The following is an 18,228-nucleotide window of genomic DNA, read 5'->3' on the forward strand; positions in this document are numbered from 1 at the left end:
GTTCAGCACATCCCCGCTGCCCTTCCCGCTTTGCACTATTCCCGTTATCAGCAGCGGGGCTGCGCTGATCGTGCTGGCAGAATCCTCCGCTGAATTTCCTTTTTTAAAATGCTTATTCTATTCTATTTTATTTTATTTTATTTTATTTTATTTCACTTCATTTTACTTTATTTTATTTTATTTTATTTTATTTTATTTTATTTTATTTTATTTTATTTTATTTTATTTTATTTTATTTTATTTCACTTCATTTTACTTTATTTTATTTTATTTTATTTTATTTTTTTATTGTTTTTTTTCCCCTAAGGTTCACACCGTGAGGGTTGTCTAAAAAAAAAAAAAAATAGAGAAAAAAAATATATATACCAAACCTTTTCTGCTGCCAGCCTGGAGCTCTGAACTGGCCGGAGCCACTGGCTGCTCGGAAATAGAAATATAAATTAAATATATAATGGGATTTATCTATCCCGAGGTTTTAACGAGCTTAGGAAGCTGTTGGGGGAGCCCAAATCCTTTGGGATCCCTGTCCCCAAACCCGCTCCAGCACAATTCCCTTCTTGCACTTTGAAATTCCTTTGGATTTTTCTCTTTTTCCCCCATCCCGAGCTGGGTCGTTCCCCTTCCCTTGGCATCCCTGAAGGTGCCACCCAAAATCCCCCTGGAAAATCCCAAATTCCTGTGGTGCCCCAGGATCCCAAATCCCTGCGGTGCTCCGGGATCCCAAATCCCAGCAGTGCACTGTGATCCCAAATCCCAGCAGTGCTGCCCGTGGCCTCCAGCCCCATTTGCAACCCCAAAAACCCCAAATTTGTGCCCAAATCTCCCAATTCTTCCCCAATCCAGCCCAGGGGATCCGGAAGGGCTGGGAAGGGAATTGATCCCCCGGGAGACCCCAAATCCCTTCGGGATCGGCCCCGGTTTGGGGCCAGTGCCCAAATCCCCTGGACAAGGCCAGGACACCAAAGGGAGCCGGATCCAGGAATTCCCGGAGCTGGATCCAGGAATTCCCAGAACTGGATCCAGGAATTCCCGGATCTGGATGCAGGAATTCCCGGATCTGGATGCAGGAATTCCCGGATCTGGATCCAGGAATTCCCGGATCTGGATGCAGGAATTCCCGGAGTTGGATCCCTGTGATTGTCTGGGAATTCCCGGAGCTGGGTCTGGCAATTCCTGGAACTGGATCCAGGAATTCCTGGAGCTGGATCTCCCTGGATCTCTGGCAACTCCCGGAACTGGATCCAGGAATTCCAGGATCTGGATCCCCCTGGATCTCTGGCAATTCCCGGAACTGGATCCAGGAATTCCTGGAGCTGGATCCCTCTGGATCTCTGGGAATTCCCAGAGCTGGATGCAGGAATTCCCAGAGCTTGATCCAGAAATTTCTGGAAGTGGATCCCTCTGGATTTCCGGGAATTCCCGGAGCTGGATCCCTGTAATTGTCTGGGAATTCCCGGAGCTGGATTCGGGAATTCCTGGAGCTGGATGCAGGAATTCCCAGAGCTGGATCCCTGTGATTGTCTGGGAATTCCCGGAGCTGGCTTTGGGAATTCCTGGAACTGGATCCCTGTGATTATCTGGGAATTCCCAGAGCTGGATCCCTCTGGATCTGTGGCAATTCCCGGAACTGGATCCCGGAATTCCCAGAGCCGGATCCTTCCTGCTCCCGGGAATTCCGGGACTGGGGGATCAGGGACACAAAGCACTTACACCTCCCCCTGTGCCCGACCTTCCAAAGGCTTCCAAACCCCGGGAATTTTCCAATTCCCCCCGGGAATCTCCCCAAAAATCCCTTGGGCAGAGCCAGGAACAGGAGCTGGGAAATTCCAGGTGGGGATTTTGTTTTTCCTGTGGGGAAAAAAACAAACAAAAAACCCAAACAAAAAAACAACAAATAAAAAAAACCAACAAAAAACCAACAAAAAATCGGGAGATCAGGGGGAAGGAGAAGGAAAAAAAGGAAAAAAAAGGAAAATCTGGAGATTATCCACATTTCGCTTGCACTGGGGTACGTTTTTCTTTACCCATTTCCACACTCTCCTTTAGGATCATTGCATGTCTCCTTTTGGGTTTTTTTTCCCTTTATTTTATTCGTTTTTAGGATTTTTTTTTGTGTTTTTTTTTTTAAAATATTAAACAAAAGAGAAAAATGTGTATATTTTTGGCAATTTAAGGTGATGTAGCTAAGATATATTTTTTTCACGCTGCTTGACCGGTCTTTATTATAATAAATAATATTAATATTAATATTAATATTAATTGCGATGGGGGGTTTTAATGAAGGTGAGGGGGGAGAATTTAAGTGAGATTGGGAATGGGAATGGGAATGGGAATGGGAATGGGAATGGGAATGGGAATGCGAACTGGGAATGGGAATGGGAATGGGAATAGGAATGGGAACTGGGATTGGGAAGGGGAATGGGAACTGGGACTGGGCACTGGGATTGGGGACTGGGACTGGGACTGGGCACTGGGAATGGGAACTGGGATTGGGAACTGGGATTGGGAACTGGGACCGGTACTGGGAACTGGGACCGGTACTGGGAACAGGAACTGGCACCGGGAAGCGGGACCGGCACTGGGAACCGGAACCGGTGCTGGGAACCGGGACCGGCACTTGGAGCGGCTGACGGGGGTGGCAGCGGTACCGAGCCCCGGGACCGGAGCCCCGGGACCGGAGCGCGGGGGAACGGCCCCGCACGGAGCAGCCGCGCTCCCGCCGAGCCCGCCCGGCGCGGATCTTCCGGCGGCGGCGGCGGGAGGAGGAGGAGCCGCGCCGGGAAGGTCACCGGGAGGGGAACCGGGAGCGGCACCGGGAGCGGCACCGGGAGGGGAACCGGAAGAGACACCAGGAAGGTTACCGGGAACGGCACCGGGACCGGCACCGGGAGGGGAACCGGGAACAGCCTTGAGAGTGGCACCGGGAGCGACACCGGGAGGAGCACCGGGACCGGCACCGGGACCGGCACCGGGACCATGCTGTGGCGCAGACCGGCCGCGCTCGTTTCGCTGCTGAGGGCGGCGGGGCGCGGCCGCCGGTACCGGGAGCCCTCGGCGGGGCCGCGGCTCCGGTCGCTCTGCTCCGCGGCCCCGCCGCAGCCGGTGACCGCCGCCACGGAGCCGTTCCCGGTGGAGCTGCAGGAGGGGAAAACCTACAGCTGGTGCGCCTGCGGGCACAGCAAGAACCAGGTCCGGAGAACCGGGAGAACCGGGGGGGTTCGGGAGAACCGGGGGGGGCCCGGGAGAACCGGGAGAACCGGGGGGGTTTGGAAGAGCTGAGAGGGTCCGGGAGAACCGGAGGGATCCGAGAGAACCGGGGGGCTCTGGAGGATGTGGGAGAACCGGGGGGACCCGGGAGAACCGGGGGGATCTGGGAGAACGGGGGCATCCATGGGATCCATGGGATGGGATGGGATCTATGGGATGGGATCGGACAGGATTTATGGGATCTCTGGGTCGGAACTGGGTTGATGGGATGGGACAGGATTTATGGGTTCTATGGGGTTGATGGGATGGGACGAGATGGGATGGGATCTATGGAACGGGACAGGATTTATGGGATATCTGGGATGGGATTTATGAGATGGGACAGGATTTGTGGGATGGGTCAGGATTTGTGGGATGGGTCAGGATTTATGGGATCTCTGGCATGGGATGGGACGGGATGGGATTTATGGGATCTCTGGGACGGGACAGGATTTATGGGATCATTGCAATGGGACAGGATTTATCAGATCTTTGGGATGGGATGGGATGGGATGGGATGGGATGGGATGGGATGGGATGGGATGGGTCGGGACGGGATTTATGGGATCTCTGGGATGCTGGCAGTGGCCCCGGGGGAGCACCGGGCCGCCCGTGACCGTCCCGGTTGTGCCGCAGCCCTTCTGCGACGGCTCCCACCGGGCGGCGGCCCCGGGGCTGTCCCCGCTGCGCTTCCGCCCCGCCCGGGCCGGGCCCGCGCTGCTCTGCGGCTGCAAACGGACCCGCAGCCCCCCGTACTGCGACGGCTCCCACCGGGACCGCGCCGCGCCGCCGCCCCGCGCCTGAGACCACCGGGGGAACCGGGAGAACCGGGAGCACCGGGAGCTCAAGAGCACCGGGAACTTGGGAGCACCGGGAACTTGGGAGCACCGGGAGCTCTGAAGAACCGGGAGCACCGGGAGCTCAGAAACACTGGATAAACCAGGAGCTCGGGGGCACCGGGAGCACCGGTAGCTCGGGAACACTGGATAAACCAGGAGCTTGGGGGCACCGGGAGTTTGGGGGCACTGGGAATTCGGGGACACCGTGAATTAGGGGGCACCGGGAGCTCAGGAGCACCGGGAGAACCGGGAGCACCGGCAGCACCGGGAGCTCAGCAGCACTGCTGGCACCGGGAGCTCTGGAGCACCGGGAGCTCAGAAGAACCGGGAATACCGGGAGAACTGGGAGAACCGGGGGCACCGGGAATTCAGGAACACCGGGAGCCTTGGCAGCACCAGGCTCACCGGGAGCACCGGGAGTACCGGGAGAACCGGGAACTCGGGAACATCGGGAGCACCGGGGGCACCGGGAACTCGGGAGCAGCCGGAACTGTCGAATTCCCCACAGGAATTGTTGGACTCCCGGTCGGAATTGTTGAATTTCATGGAGAAATTGTTGAATTCCATGGAAAAATGTTTTCATTCCACGCAGGAATTGTTGAGTTTCACACAGGAATTTTGAATTCCACACAGGAATTGTTGAATTCCCTGCAGGAATTTTTTTCCCTTCCCCAAACCCTTCCCACACTCTCCGGACCCTCCTGACCGAAGGCGACAAAATCTGATTTTTATTTGCATTTTAATTTTTATTTTTATTTTAAAATTGTTATTTTTATTTTACATTTTTATTTTTATTTTAAATTTTTGTTTTTATTTTACATTTTTGTTTTTATTTTAAATTTTTATTTTTAAATTTTTGTTTTTATTTTTATTTTTATTTTTATTTTCTTTCATTACAAACGCAGGAGGAGAGGCTGGGAAAGGCGAGACACCAAAAAAATTTTTAAAAGCCCAAAAATTCGGGATTTTGGGAAGCTCCATCCCGACCTTTGGGTGCCCCCCAAATTTCCCTGGAGCCGGCAGGACCTCGGGAAGAAAAAATATTCCGGGGGATTTGTGCTGCCACCACCAAGCTGGAGGAAATTGCCCCCCAAAAATCCCCTAGGCCTCCAAAAAAACCCCCAAAAATCCCAAAAAACTCAAAAAAACCCCCAAAAAATCCCAAGAAAACACAAAACCCTTAAAAAACCCCCAACCCCCCCCAAAAAAACCCCAAAAAAACCCAAACCCCCCAAAAAATGCCCAAACCCCCAAAAAATCAAAAAAACCCCAAACTCCCCCCCCAAAAAACCCCAAAAATCCAAAACCCAAAAAAACCCCAACAAAAACCCAACCCCCCCCCCACAAAAACCCCCAAAAACCCCCAAAAAAACAAAACCCCAAAAAAACCCAAACCCCCAAGAAACCCAAAAAAACCTCAAAACCCCAAAAACCCCAAACCCCAAATAAAACCCGAAAGCCCAAAAATCCAAAACCCCAAAAAATCCCAAAAACCCCAAATTTGGAAAAAATCTAAATTGAGGGTTCTGGGGCTTTGGGGTTTTGGGTCTTTTTTTCTTGTTTTTTGGGGGTTTTTTGGGGGGGGGATTTTGGGGTTTTGGTTGTTTTTCTTAGGGGGCCTTTTTTGGGGGTTTTGGGGATTTAGGGTTTTTGGGGTTTTTTGGGTTTGGAGGTTTTTGGGAGGGTTGGGATTTTGGGATCTTTTGGGTTTGGGGGTTTTGGGGGGTTTTTGGTTTTGGGCATTTTTTGGGGTTTTTGGGTTTTGGGGTTCTGTGCTCGGCCTCACCCCTGTGGCCACGGCCCCAGCGGGGAGGGAGGAGGAGGAGGAGGAGGAAGAGGAGAGGGAAAACCTCTGGAAAAATAAGGAATGGGGAATTTGGGGATTTATGAATTTGGGAATGTGGGAATTTGGGAATTTATGAATTTGGGAATGTGGGAATTTGGGGATTTATGAATTTGGGAATGTGGGAATTTGAGAATTTGGGAATTTATGAATTTGAGAATTTGGGGATTGGGAATTTATGGATTTGGGAATGCGGGAATTTTGGAATTTGGGAATTTGGGGATGTGCCAGCTCCCAGCTCCGGGGCAGGATGAGGGTGGGGCCGTGCAGTTTCCACGAGTCAAACATGGATTTCCCGGAATCCCAGGAGGATTTTCAGAATCCCAGGAGGATTTTTGAGAATCCCACGAGGATTTTCAGAATCCCAGGAGGATTTTTGGAGTCCCAGAATTATTTTTCTCAGAATCTCTGGACGATTTCCCGGAATCCCATGAGAATTTCCTAGAATCCCAGAAGGATTTTCAGATCCCATGAGAATTTCCTGGAATCCCAGGTGGATTTTTCGGAATCCCTGGACAATTTTCTGGAATCCCATGAGAATTTCCCGGATCCCAGGAGGATTTTCAGAATCCCAGGAGGATTTTGGAGAATCTCAGGAGGATTTTCAGAATCCCATGAGAATTTCCTGGAATCCCGGGAGGATTTTCAGAATCCCAGGTGGATTTTGGAGAATCCCAGGAGGATTTTCAGAATCCCAGGAGGATTTTGGAGAATTCCAGGAGGATTTTCAGAATCCCATGAGAATTTCCTGGAATCCCGTGAGGATTTTCAGAATCCCAGGAGGATTTTCAGAATCCCAGGAGGATTTTGGAGAATCCCAGGAGGATTTCGAGCATCCCTGGACGTTCTTAGCTCAGGACCGAGCCCGCGCTGCCGTTCAGGGCGGTTTTACGGCTGCGGCCGGGTGGCACCGGGTGACATCCGGGTGGCACTGGGTGACAAGCGGGTGGCAGCGGGTGACAAGCGGGTGGCAGCGGGTGACAGTTCGAGGCGGAGCCGTTGAGGGTGGGCCCGGGGGGCGATGCCATCCCCGGGGGCGATGCCAGCCCGGGGCTCTGGGTGTTGTCGCTGCCGGACTCGGAGCACTCGGAGGCGCCGCTGGTGTTGGTGGCCTCGGGTGGCAGCGCCGGGCACAGCCTGAGCCGCTTGCAGGAGGGTTGGACGCGGTACTTGAGTGCCAGGGGACCGCTCTGGGGACACGGGGCACGGGTGGCAGCGCGTGGAGACACCGCGGGGACACCGGCACTGCCACCACCGTGGGGACACCGGCACTGCCACCACCCCCCATGCCCCGGGGAACCCCAAAGTGCCACTCCCCTGTCAGGACAATCCCCCCACTCTGGGATTTGGGATGGGAAAAGCTCCCCCGGGACCGATGCTCCCACTTTTCCCCAGGACAGATATTCCATTTTATCCCCCAAAAATCAGTTCTTCCCAGTTTCCCCCAGCCCAGATATTCCCAGTATTCCCAGCACAGATATTCCCAGTTTCCCCAGAACGGGTTTTCCCAGTTTCCCCAGGGCAGATTTTCCCAGTATTCCCAGCATGGATATTCCCAGGACAGATATTCCCAGTTTCTCCCAGCACAGATATTCCCAGTATTCCCAGCACAGGTTTCCCCAGTTTCTCCAGGACAGATATTCCTTCCCAGTACGGATATTCCCAGTTTTTTCTCCCAAGGGACAGGTTTTCCTGGTATTCCCAGCCCAGATATTCCCGGTTTTCCCGTTTCCTCACCCTCCTCCAGGGGTAGATGTAGGCGATGTCCATCAGGGTGTAATATTCCTTCAGGGGCTCGTCCTCGTACAGCACCTCCACCTGGAGACGGGAAAGAGGGATCCAAATCCCGGGAAAAACCCTGGGAAAAACCCCGGGGAAGGAGGGATCCAAATTCCGTGAAAAAACGGGGAAAGGAGGGACCCAAATCCCAGGAAAGGATTGATCCAAACCGCAGGATCCATGAATCCAAATTTAGGGATTCCTGACCATTCCCAAACAGACATTCTGGAACATTCCCAACGATTCCTGACCGTTCCCAAATGAACATTCCTCAACATTCCGGAACATTCCCGACCATTCCCAACCGTTCTGTAACATTCCCAAACATTCCCAACCAAACATTTCCAACCATTCCAGAACATTCCCAACCATTCTGGAACATTCTGGACCATTCCCGAACATTCCTGACCATTCCCAAACAAACATCCCAGAACATTCCGGAACATTCCTGACGATTCCTGACCGTTCCCAAATGAACATGCCTCAACATACCAGAACATTCCCGACCATTCCCAACATTCTGGAACGTTCTGGAACATTCCTGACCATTCCCAAACAAACTTTCCCGACCATTCCCGACCGTTCCCAGATGAACATTCCGGAAGGTTACGGAAAGCTCCCAACCATTCCCAGAGGAAGGTTCTGGAATGTTCCCAACCATCCCCAGAGGAAGATTCCGGAGGTTCCGGAAGGTTCCGGAATGTTCCGGGCGGCTCACCCGGTACTTGCTGGGCACGTCCATCTTGTTGCGCAGGAACTTGGCCAGGTGCAGCACCGTCATGGCCGCGGGGCAGCGCAGGAACCGCAGCCCCGGCCCCGGCAGGCGCGGCACCGCCTGCGAGGGACGGCGCGGGGTCACCGGGATTGGGGTGTCCCGGGATTGGGGTGTGCCAGGATTGGGGTGACTCAGGGTTTGGGGTGACACGGGACTGGGGTGAAATGGGTTTGGGGTGATCCGGCTTTGGGGTGTTTCAGGGTTTTAGGGTGACACAGGACTGGGGTGTCCCGGGATTGGGGTGACATGGGACTGGGTGTCTGGGGTTTGGGGTGACTCGGGATTGAGGTGACCCAGGTTTGGGGTGACTCTGGTTTAGGGTGACCCAGGATTGGGGTGACATGGGTTTGGGGTGTTCTGTGTTTGGGGTGACCCAGGTTTGGGGTGACCCGGGTTTGGGGTGTCCCATGTTTGGGGTGTTCTGTGTTTGGGTGACCCAGGTTTGGGGTGACACGGGTTTGGGGTGACCCAGGTTTGGGGTGACATGGGTTTGCGGTGACCCAGGATTGGGGTGTGTGTAGTTTGGGGTGACCTGGGATTGGGGTGACACAGGATTGGGGTGTCCCCTATGCCCTGCGGACCCCCCCAGGGCAGTTGGACACTGAGGGCTCTGCGCTACCACAGTGCCACCACAGTGCCACCACAGTGCCACCCCAGTGCCACCCCAGTGCCACCACGGTGCCACCCCGCGCTCACCTTGTCCTTGTCCAGGTTCCCGTTCTCGGCGGCGCCTCTCAGCTCCTCCCTGGGGAGGGGAGGGGACAGGGGCTGAGGGACAGACCCGGCGGGGGGGACACGCGGGGACACCCCACGGGTGACACCCAGGGCTTCACCCGGCAGTCCGTGGGCATTGCCGGGCTCTGGATCCCCCTGGATCCCCCTGGATCCCCCTGGATCCCCCTGGGTCCCTCTGGATCCCCCTGGATCCCCCTGGGTCCCCCTGGATTCTGCTGGATCCTTCTGGATCCCCCTGGATTCTGCTGGATCCCTCTGGATCCCCCTGGACCCCTCTGAAATGCTGCTCCAGGTGCCAGGGACATTCCCAAGACCGCCAGCAGCAGCAGCAGGAACACAGGGATGGCAATGCTGGGATCAGGGATCACACCAGGTTCTGGGATAGGGATCACACTGGGATTTGGGATCAGGGATCATACTGGGATCAGGGATTCAGGGATCACACTGGGATTTGGGATCACACTGGGATCAGAGATCAGGGATCACACTGGGATGTGGGATCAGGGATCACACTGGGATCTGGGATCAAACTGGGATTTGGGATCAGAGATGACAGTGCTGGGATCACACTGGGATCAAGGATCACACTGGGATCAGAGATCAGGGATCACACTGGGATCAGGGATGACAGTGCTGGGATCTGGCATCACACTGGGATCTGGGATCACACAGGGATCAGAGATCACACTGGGATCTGGGATCACACTGGGATTTGGGATCAGAGATGACAGTGCTGGGATCAGGGATCACACTGGGATCTGGGATTCAGGAATCAGGGATGGTGCTGCAGGGATTCAGGGGAACCAGGTGGTACCAGAGCCCCTGGCGGTACCGGAGCTGGCGGTACTGGAGCCCCTGGCGGTACCGGGCCCGGGCTGTACCTGCAGTCCCGGTGGAACTCGATGGACAGGCTGACGATCTCCTCCTCGGGCCCCACGCCCTGGTCCCGCTCAGCCGCCTCACCTCGCTCCTCCTGCGAGCCCAGGGCAGCTGCAGGACATGGACACGGGCTGGGAGGGACACCGGACACCGGGACACCGGACACCAGACACTGGGACACGGGAACACGGGGACACCAGGACACCGGACACTGGGACACCAGGACACAGGGACACTGGGACATCTAGACACCGGACACTGGGACATTGTGACATTGTGACACTGGGACAGTGGGACACTAGGACACTGGGGACATTGGGACACTGGGACACTGGGACACTGGGACATTGACACTGACCATGTGACACTGTGACACTGTGACCCTCTGACATGTGACACTCACCCTCGTCCACCGGGTACGCAGCGTAGAAGTTGCGCCTCCTCTTCATCTCATCTGTGGGGACAGGGACAGGGACAGGGACAGGGACAGGGACAGGGACAGGGACAGGGACAGGGACAGGGACAGGGACGGGGACAGGGATGGGGACAGGGATGGGGACAGGGACAGGGACATGAGCGGGGACAGCGCCACAGCCGGGGAGTGACAGTAAGGGGGCCCAGGGGTCACCCAGGGAATTCCCGTGGGAGCTCCCGCAGGAGCGATCCCATAAATCCTGGAGTGGCCCCCAGTCCTGAGGGGTTTTGGGTCCCCACACCCCAAATCCTGAACTCTTCCCCCATTCCGAGGAGCTCGGAGCAAATCCATGGCTTCTGCTCCCAGATTGTCCCAAAATTTGGGACGGACACCGTGTCGGTGTGTCCTGCCGTCCCCGTGGGAATGGGAAATCCCGGGAAGGGTTTCAGGGGGGTGGGAGCAAGTTACAAACACCCCAAATTCCTGAATTCCCAAATTCTCCCCATCCTTGGCTGCACCTTTGAAAAGCCCTGGGACCAGCTTGTAGACGATGTCCTGAAGGGTTTTGTCTGACCTGGACAGGGGAAAACGGGAAAAGTGGGAGAAATCAGTGGGATTTGGTAGCAGTTTGTGCCCTGCGCCTTGGGGTCTCTCCTTCCCCCAGCTCCCGTGTGGGAAATTCCCATCCCAAACCCCAAATCCCCAATTCCCCATCCCCAAAGCCTCAAATCTCCAATCCTCCATCCCAAAATCCCAAAACCCCAGCTCCCCATCCCAAATCCCCACTTCATCATCCCAAATGGACGGATGATGGATGGATGGATGATGGATGGATGGATGGATGGATGGATGGATGGATGGATGGATGGATGGAATCCATGGATGGATGGATGGATGGATGGATGGATGATGGATGATGGATGGATGGATGATGGATGGATGATGGATGGATGATGGATGGATGGATGGATGGATGGATGATGGATGGATGGATGGATGGATGGATGGATGGATGATGGATGGATGATGGATGGATGATGGATGATGGATGGATGGATGGATGATGGATGGATGATGGATGGATGGATGGATGGATGGATGATGGATGGATGGATGGATGGATGGATGATGGATGGATGGATGGATGGATGGATGGATGGATGGATGGAGGAAGGAAGGGATGGATGGATGGATGATGGATGGAAGATGGATGATGGATGGATGGATGGATGATGGATGGATGGATGGATGACTGCATGGACAGATCCATGGATGGAATCCTGAACCCCTCAAACCCCCCAAACCCCCTGAGTCCCCCAAACTCCCCAGAACCCTGAGATCCCTGGAGCCCCCTGAAGCCCCCCAAGCTCCCTGAGCCCCTGGAGCCCCCTGAACCCCCCAAGCCCCCCGAGCCCCCCAAGCCCCCCAAGCCCCCCGGGCTCACCGGATGCTGAGCAGGGGCCGTGTTTTGTGCACCTGGGCGTCGCACATGGGGCAGTACTTGTTGGTCTCCAGGTAGCGAACGATGCAGGTCCTGCAGACTGCGGGGACAGAGGGACACCTGTGAGCGGGGGGACAAGGGGACAGCACCCCTGGCACCCCCACACCACCCTGGGGACAAGCTTGGTGACAAGACCCCTGCCCAGCGCAGCCCCCCTGCCCCGCATCTCCGCATCCTGGCGCACAGGGCGGGCGCTGCGGGGCTTTGTGACACCCGGGGGACTTTTGGGGACACGGGTGACACTCACAGGAGTGCAGGCACTCCACGATGGTGGTGGCGTCGATGAAGTAGCCGCCGCAGAGGGCGCACATCAGGTGGGGGTTCAGCTCGGTGATCTTTATCCGGGTGGTCCCGTGCATCTTGGAGCAGCCCCCAGGGCGGATCCTCAGCCCCGCGTCCCCCTCGGAGCCCGCGGGTGGCACCTGCAGGGGCCGCTGGAGGGGACACGGTGGCGATTGTCACTTGTCACCACCCCAGCCCTGCAGCCACCAGGAGCTGCCCAGCCCCCTCTGCCTCACCCCGGTGTCCCCACGCGGGTCCCCAACACGCTGGGACACCCCCGAGCAAGGACAAATCCCCACCTGCGGCTGTGCGCACCCCAAAAAAATCCCATTTTGGGTTGTTTCCATGGAAAAGGCTCCTCCAGCCACAATTCCATGGGTTTTCCTACACAACCCCCCCCCAAGGGCGGGTCGGGCACCTCCCCCGGGCAGGGACACCCCGCGGGGCCCGGTGGGCACGGCGGGGGCACCGGGAGCCGCCGCTCCCGTTCCCGGTGTTTCCCCGGTGTTTTCCCGGTGTTTTCCCGGTGTTTCCCCGGTTTCCGCGGGGTGGCCGCGGTTTCTTTGTTGCCGTGGCAACCGCGACACTTGGCGAGCGGCCGGTATGTTGGCACTGCCAGCCCGGCCAGGCGACAGGCGACAGGCGACAGGCGACAGGCGACGGGCGCGGAGCAGCCCCGGGGGCACGGAGATGAGCGGGGCACGGCGGAAGGGCCGGGCAGCGGCGGTGGCACCGCGCGGCCGCGGGGACACGCGTGTGACACGCGGGGACAGGCGTGTGACACACGGGGACACAGACAGGGACACCTGGGGACACACTGAGACACACAGGGACACACAGAGGGATGCGTGTGACACACGGGGACACTGTGAGACACACATGTGACACACAGGGACACTCAGAGGGACACAGGGACACAGGCATGACACACTGAGACACACGAGTGACACAGAGAGGGACACAGGGACACACGTGTGACACACAGGGACACACAGGGGCTGCAGTACACAGGCACAGGACACTCACACCAGGGATGGGGACAGCACAGGGACCGGGATGGGGACAGCACAGAGATGGGGACACTGCTGGGCTGGGGACCTCGGGGACACCATTGAGATCGGGATGGGGACAGCACAGGGACAGGGGACATGACAGGGACAGGGATGGGGACACCACAGGGACAAGGATGGGGACACCTCTGGGATGGAGACCTCTGGGACACCACAGGGACCGGAATGGGGACACCACAGAGATGGGGACATCACTGGGACTGGAATGGAGGTGCCACGGGGATGGGGACACCACAGGGACCGGGACGGGGACCCCGCTGTGCTGAGTGGCAGCAACCGGGGGCGCTCAGGAGCCGCGGGAGGGTTTTGGGGACCCCCGGGACCCCCTCCCAGCCCAGCCCCGCCCCGCCCCCTCCCCCCGTACCGGGTGTCCCCCGGTGCCGTGTCCCCGTCCCCCCTCGGTACCGGGTGTCCCCCGGTGCCGTGTCCCCGTCCCCCCCTCCCCACCGTGCCCCGGGGACCCCCGGTTGTATTTTGGAGACGATTCCGCCGCTTTCGGTGCTCGCAGCCGCCAATGGCGGCCCCGGGGCTCGGCGGGAGGGGGGAGCCCGAGCCACCGGCGCAAACCGGTTCTAACAAACCGGGCGATAACGGCCGCGGTTTCCCGTACCGGGGAGGGCGCGGGGGACAAAGCCCCGGTACCCCCGGAGCCCCCCGGGACCCCCCCCCCCCACCGCCGTCCCGCCGGTGGCTCCCGCACCCCCGGCCGCGACTTTCGGGCTCTTTTGTCTCCGTGGGCGGTGGCCCGGCCCGGTATCCCCCCCGGTTCCCCGGGGCCCCCCGGGACCGGGCACGGGTGGGGAAGGGCGTTTCAAAGTCACGGCGGGACCCCCCGGCGGCGGCTCGGGAAATGCCCCGGGACGGCTCCCCCGGGACGGCCCGGGCCTCGCACGGCGCCCGCGGGGCCCGGAGCGCCGCGAACACGCGGGGACAGCACCGGGGACACGAGGGGACAGCCCCGGTAGTGCCCGCCGGGATCCCCCCCCCGGCGTTCCCGGTGTGCGGGACGCGGCACCGGAGCTGTGGGAGCCCCGCTGGACACGCGTGACCGCAAAGCGTGCGGGGGACAAGGACACGGGCACACGGCACCGGGAGCGGCGGCGGGACGGGAGCGCGGGGTGGGACACACGGGGGGACACGGGACACACCGGGCGGGACCGGGACACACCGGGGGGAACCGGGACACCGGGGGAGGGGACACGGACACCGGGGTGGGGAGACACAGACACGGGGGGGGACACGGACACGGGGGGAGCGGGACACCGTGGGGGGGACACGGACACCGGGGGGGGACACAGACACGGGGGGGACAGGGACACCGGGGGGAGTGACACAGACACGGGGGGGACACGGACACCGGGGTGGGCACTGACACACGGGGGACACGACCACGGGGGTGGCCTCGTTCCCCCGGGGTGCCCGGTTGGGGTGCCCGGTTACTCCCCCCGGCCGCTCCCGCCGCGATGGGACCGGGTGGGATGTGGGTGGCCCCGGTAGCCCCGGTGGGGCGTCCCCTTTGTACTCGGCACCGGCTGTCTCCGCCCGCCCCGGGGATGGGGGCGTGGGGGGGTCCCGGTGCCGGTGCCGGTGCCGCCGTGCCGGGCGCGGTGCGGGGGCGGCGGCGGAGCCCTCCCGGTGCTGCCGGTGCGATCCCGGGGAGGGGTCCCGGGGCACCTCCCGGTGCTGCCGGTGCGATCCCGGGGCACCTCCCGGTGCTGCCGGTGCGGCCATCGCCATCTTTGGGGGGTGGCAGCGGCGGGGCCCGGCCCGGTGGCGGTGGCGGGGGGGACACCGGGGCCCGGTCCCTACCTGGTGGCGGCGGCGGCGGCGGCCCCGGGGCCGCCCCTCCGCTCCCGCGGCTCCGCTCGGCTCGGGCGGCGCTGCGGCCCTTTCTTATTTTTTTATTTATTTTATTTTTTATTTTTTTCCCCTCTACTCTCTCGTTTTTTTATTTTTTTTCCCTCCCTCTTTTTATTTTTTTTGCTCCTTCCTCCTTTTTTTTTTTTTTTTTTTCCTCTTTTTTTTTTTCCTTTAATTTTTCTCCTCTTTTTATTTTTAAATTTTTTTTAAATTATTTTTTTCCTACCTCCAGGCCCCGCCCGCCTCACGTGACCTCATTTTTTTGGGGGGGCTGCGGAGGAGGGGCCGAAATTTGGGGACCCCCCCCCGAAACCCCCAGACCCCAATGATCGCCGAGACCTCAGCCCCAAAATCCGCTGGAATAGCCCCAAAATTCGGTGAGGTCACCCCACCCCCAGTTTTGGCCCCAAATTTTGACCCGGGACAAGCGGGACCCTCGGGGGAAGGAAAGGGAAAAGGGAGGGAAAAAGGAAGAAAAAAAAATTAAAAAATAGAAGGAATTTCGAGCGGGAAAATGGGAAATTGGAGTGTGGGGGAAGGAAAAAATAAAATAAAATAAAATAAAATAAAATAAAATAAAATAAAATAAAATAAAATAAAATAATAAAATAAAATAAAATAAAATAAAAAAAATAAAATAAAATAAAATAAAATAAAATAAAATAAAATAAAATAAAATAAAATAAAATAAAATAAAATAAAATAAAATAAAATAAAATAAAATAAAATAAAATAAAATAAAATAAAATAGAAAAGCCGGCTCCGGTCTCGGTGCTCGGTTGCCCCGGTACCGTTGTCCCGTTCCCGATGTCCCGTTCCCGGTGTTCCAATTCCATTCTCGGTATCCCGTTGTCATATTTCCGGTGTCCCTGTCCCGTTCCCATTCCCGGTCTCCCGGTCCCATTCCCGGTGTCCCATTCCTGCTGTTCCGGTATTCTCACTGTCCAGTCCCGTTCCCGGTCTCCCATTCCCGGTATTCCCGGTATTGCCGTTGTCCCGTTCCCATTCCCGCTGTCCCGTTCCTGTTCCCGGTATTCCCAGTGTCCCGTTCCCGGTATTCCCGTGTTCCCATTCCCGCTGTCCCATTCCCGTTCCCGTTCCCATTCCCATTCCCGGTATTCCCGCTGTCCCGTTCCCATTCCTGTCCCCATTCCCGTTCCCATTCCCATTCCCGGTATTCCCTGTATTCCCGCTGTCCCATTCCCATTCCTGTTCCCATTCCCGTTCCCTTTCCCGCTCCCGGTATTCCCGTTCCCGTTCGTGTTCCCGCTGCCTCTATTCCAGTTCCTGGTATTCCCACTGTCCCGTTCCCATTCCTGCTGTCCCATTCCCGTTCCCGGTATTCCCGTTCCCATTCCCGGTATTCCCGGTGTCCTATTCCCGGTATCCCCGGCATTCCCGGTATTCCCGTTCCCAGTATTCCCTGTATTCCCGCTGTCCCATTCCCATTCTCGTTCCCGTTCCCATTCTCGATATTTCCAGTGTCCCGTTCCCGTTCCCGGTATTCCCGTTCCCCGGCATTCCCGGTATTCCCGGTATTCCCGGTATTCCCGCTCCCGGCATTCTCGGCATTCCCGCTCCCGGTGTTCCCGGTATTCCCGTTCCCCGGTATTCCCGGTATTCCCGGCATTCCCGGTATTCCCGGTGTTCCCGGTATCCCGGTGCGCAGTGGCGGCGGCGCGGGCGGCGGGCAGCGCAGTCTCTGTGGCGCAATCGGTCAGCGCGTTCGGCTGTTAACCGAAAGGTTGGTGGTTCGAGCCCACCCAGGGACGGAGCCGCTCCTTTTACCGCCGCCGCCGCTTTTCCCAACGCTTTTCCCGGTGCCGGCACGGACGGAACCGGGCACGGAGAACGTTCCGGGATACGGGACCCGCTCCCGGTGCTCCCGGCCAGGCGGAGAAGCCGCTCCCGGTGTGCCCCGGGCAGTCCCCGCTGCGCTGCCGGGAGGGGATTGGATCCCTGATTCCATCCCAATTCCTGTTTCCATCCCAATCCCTGATTCCATCCCAATTCCTGTTTTTCCATCCCAATTCCTGTTTGTTTCCATCCCAATTCCTGTTTGTTTCCATCCCAATTCCTCTTTCCATCACAATCCCGAGTTCCTGTTTCCATCCCAATTCCGGTTTCCATCCCAATCCCTGTTTCCATCCCAATTCCTGTTTTTCCATCCCAATCCCGAATTTCTCCCCAAAGTGAAGCTGAAGGAGCTCCCAGGGTGAGCGTCCCCCCTGAAATGCTGGAATTCCCGAAATGCTGGAATTCCTGAAACTGGAATTCACGAAATGCCAGAATTCCCAAAATTCTGGAATTCCTGAAATGCTGGAATTCCCAAAATGCTGGAATTCCCAAACTGCCAGAATTCCTGAAACTGGAATTCCTGAAATGCTGGAATTCCTGAAATGCCAGAATTCCTGAAATGCTGGAATCCCCGTTTCAGCCCGGGGATCAATCCCGGGGTTTTAAACGGAAAACCCCTCAAAGATGCAGCTTAAAAATGGGATTTAAAAATAAGATTAAAATTTGGGATTTAAAATTGGGATGGAACAGCAGGGTGGGCGCGGGCCGGGCCCCGCCGGCACATCGGGGCCGGGATGTGCCGCGCATCCTGACAGATCCAGCTGTGCCCCAATTCCCAGATGTTCCAATTTCTGGCCATTTCCAATTCCAGCTGTTTCCATTTCCAGCTGTTTCCCCATTCCCAGCTGTTCTCATTTTCCCACCCATTCCCAGCTCCCGCGGTTCCAGTTTCCGGCTGTTCCATTTTCCCACCCATTCCCATTTTCAGCCGTTCCAGTTTCCGGCCTTTCCCATTTCCCAGCCGCGGCCCCGCCCCCCCTCCCGTCGTGCCTCGCGCGCTTCGCAGTGCCTCGCCATTTCCCGTTCCGCCCACGCTCCCCGCCTCAGCCAATCACCTGCGCCCGTTCCGCCCACCCTCCCCATTTTAGCCAATCACTGGCGCCCGCCCCCCGCCTCAGCCAATCACCTGCGCGCACCCTGGGCGACC

At 57.5% G+C, this 18,228-nt stretch overlaps 2 protein-coding genes and 1 non-coding gene across 4 annotated transcripts; 2 read left to right on the forward strand and 1 right to left on the reverse strand.

Moving 5' to 3' along the window:
• Positions 1-2,793: 2,793 nt before the first annotated feature.
• On the forward strand, positions 2,794-4,680 carry CISD3 (CDGSH iron sulfur domain 3). Its single transcript, XM_072919010.1, has 2 exons — positions 2,794-3,189; positions 3,883-4,680. Exons 1-2 carry the CDS (start codon positions 2,977-2,979, stop codon positions 4,048-4,050), a joined length of 381 nt encoding a protein of 126 aa, XP_072775111.1. The 5' UTR covers positions 2,794-2,976; the 3' UTR covers positions 4,051-4,680.
• A 1,131-nt stretch (positions 4,681-5,811) lies between these two features.
• Positions 5,812-15,327, reverse strand: PCGF2 (polycomb group ring finger 2). 2 transcript variants are annotated; one of them, XM_072918998.1, is made up of 10 exons: positions 15,174-15,327; positions 12,260-12,446; positions 11,956-12,052; positions 11,030-11,085; positions 10,500-10,550; positions 10,099-10,207; positions 9,179-9,227; positions 8,426-8,542; positions 7,666-7,746; positions 5,812-7,118 (listed from the first exon to the last, which is right to left on the reverse strand). In XM_072918998.1, exons 2-10 carry the CDS (start codon positions 12,369-12,371, stop codon positions 6,777-6,779), a joined length of 1,014 nt encoding a protein of 337 aa, XP_072775099.1. In that variant the 5' UTR covers positions 12,372-12,446; positions 15,174-15,327; the 3' UTR covers positions 5,812-6,776. The 2 variants fall into 2 exon arrangements, with proteins under 2 accessions (XP_072775099.1, XP_072775100.1); XM_072918999.1 differs by lacking the exon at positions 15,174-15,327 and having other exon boundaries at positions 12,260-13,053.
• Positions 15,328-16,922: 1,595 nt separating this feature from the next.
• On the forward strand, positions 16,923-16,996 carry TRNAN-GUU (transfer RNA asparagine (anticodon GUU)). Its single transcript has one exon. It is a non-coding gene; the product is annotated as a tRNA-Asn (tRNA).
• The last annotated feature ends 1,232 nt before the right edge of the window (positions 16,997-18,228 follow it).

This window comes from Taeniopygia guttata, chromosome 27 (assembly GCF_048771995.1).
Source record: "Taeniopygia guttata chromosome 27, bTaeGut7.mat, whole genome shotgun sequence".
Classification (NCBI taxonomy): domain Eukaryota; kingdom Metazoa; phylum Chordata; class Aves; order Passeriformes; family Estrildidae; genus Taeniopygia; species Taeniopygia guttata.

Excerpts from the sequence above, each read along its gene's own strand:
- CISD3 (XM_072919010.1), top strand. The coding sequence starts at position 2,977 with ATGCTGTGGCGCAGACCGGCCGCGCTCGTTTCGCTGCTGAGGGCGGCG. Across the intron at positions 3,190-3,882 it reads GCGGGCACAGCAAGAACCAG|CCCTTCTGCGACGGCTCCCA; the intron begins GTCCGGAGAACC and ends GTTGTGCCGCAG.
- PCGF2 (XM_072918998.1), bottom strand. The coding sequence starts at position 12,371 with ATGCACGGGACCACCCGGATAAAGATCACCGAGCTGAACCCCCACCTG. Across the intron at positions 12,053-12,259 it reads CGTGGAGTGCCTGCACTCCT|TCTGCAGGACCTGCATCGTT; the intron begins GTGAGTGTCACC and ends CTGTCCCCGCAG. Across the intron at positions 7,747-8,425 it reads ACGTGCCCAGCAAGTACCGG|GTGGAGGTGCTGTACGAGGA; the intron begins GTGAGCCGCCCG and ends TCCCGTCTCCAG.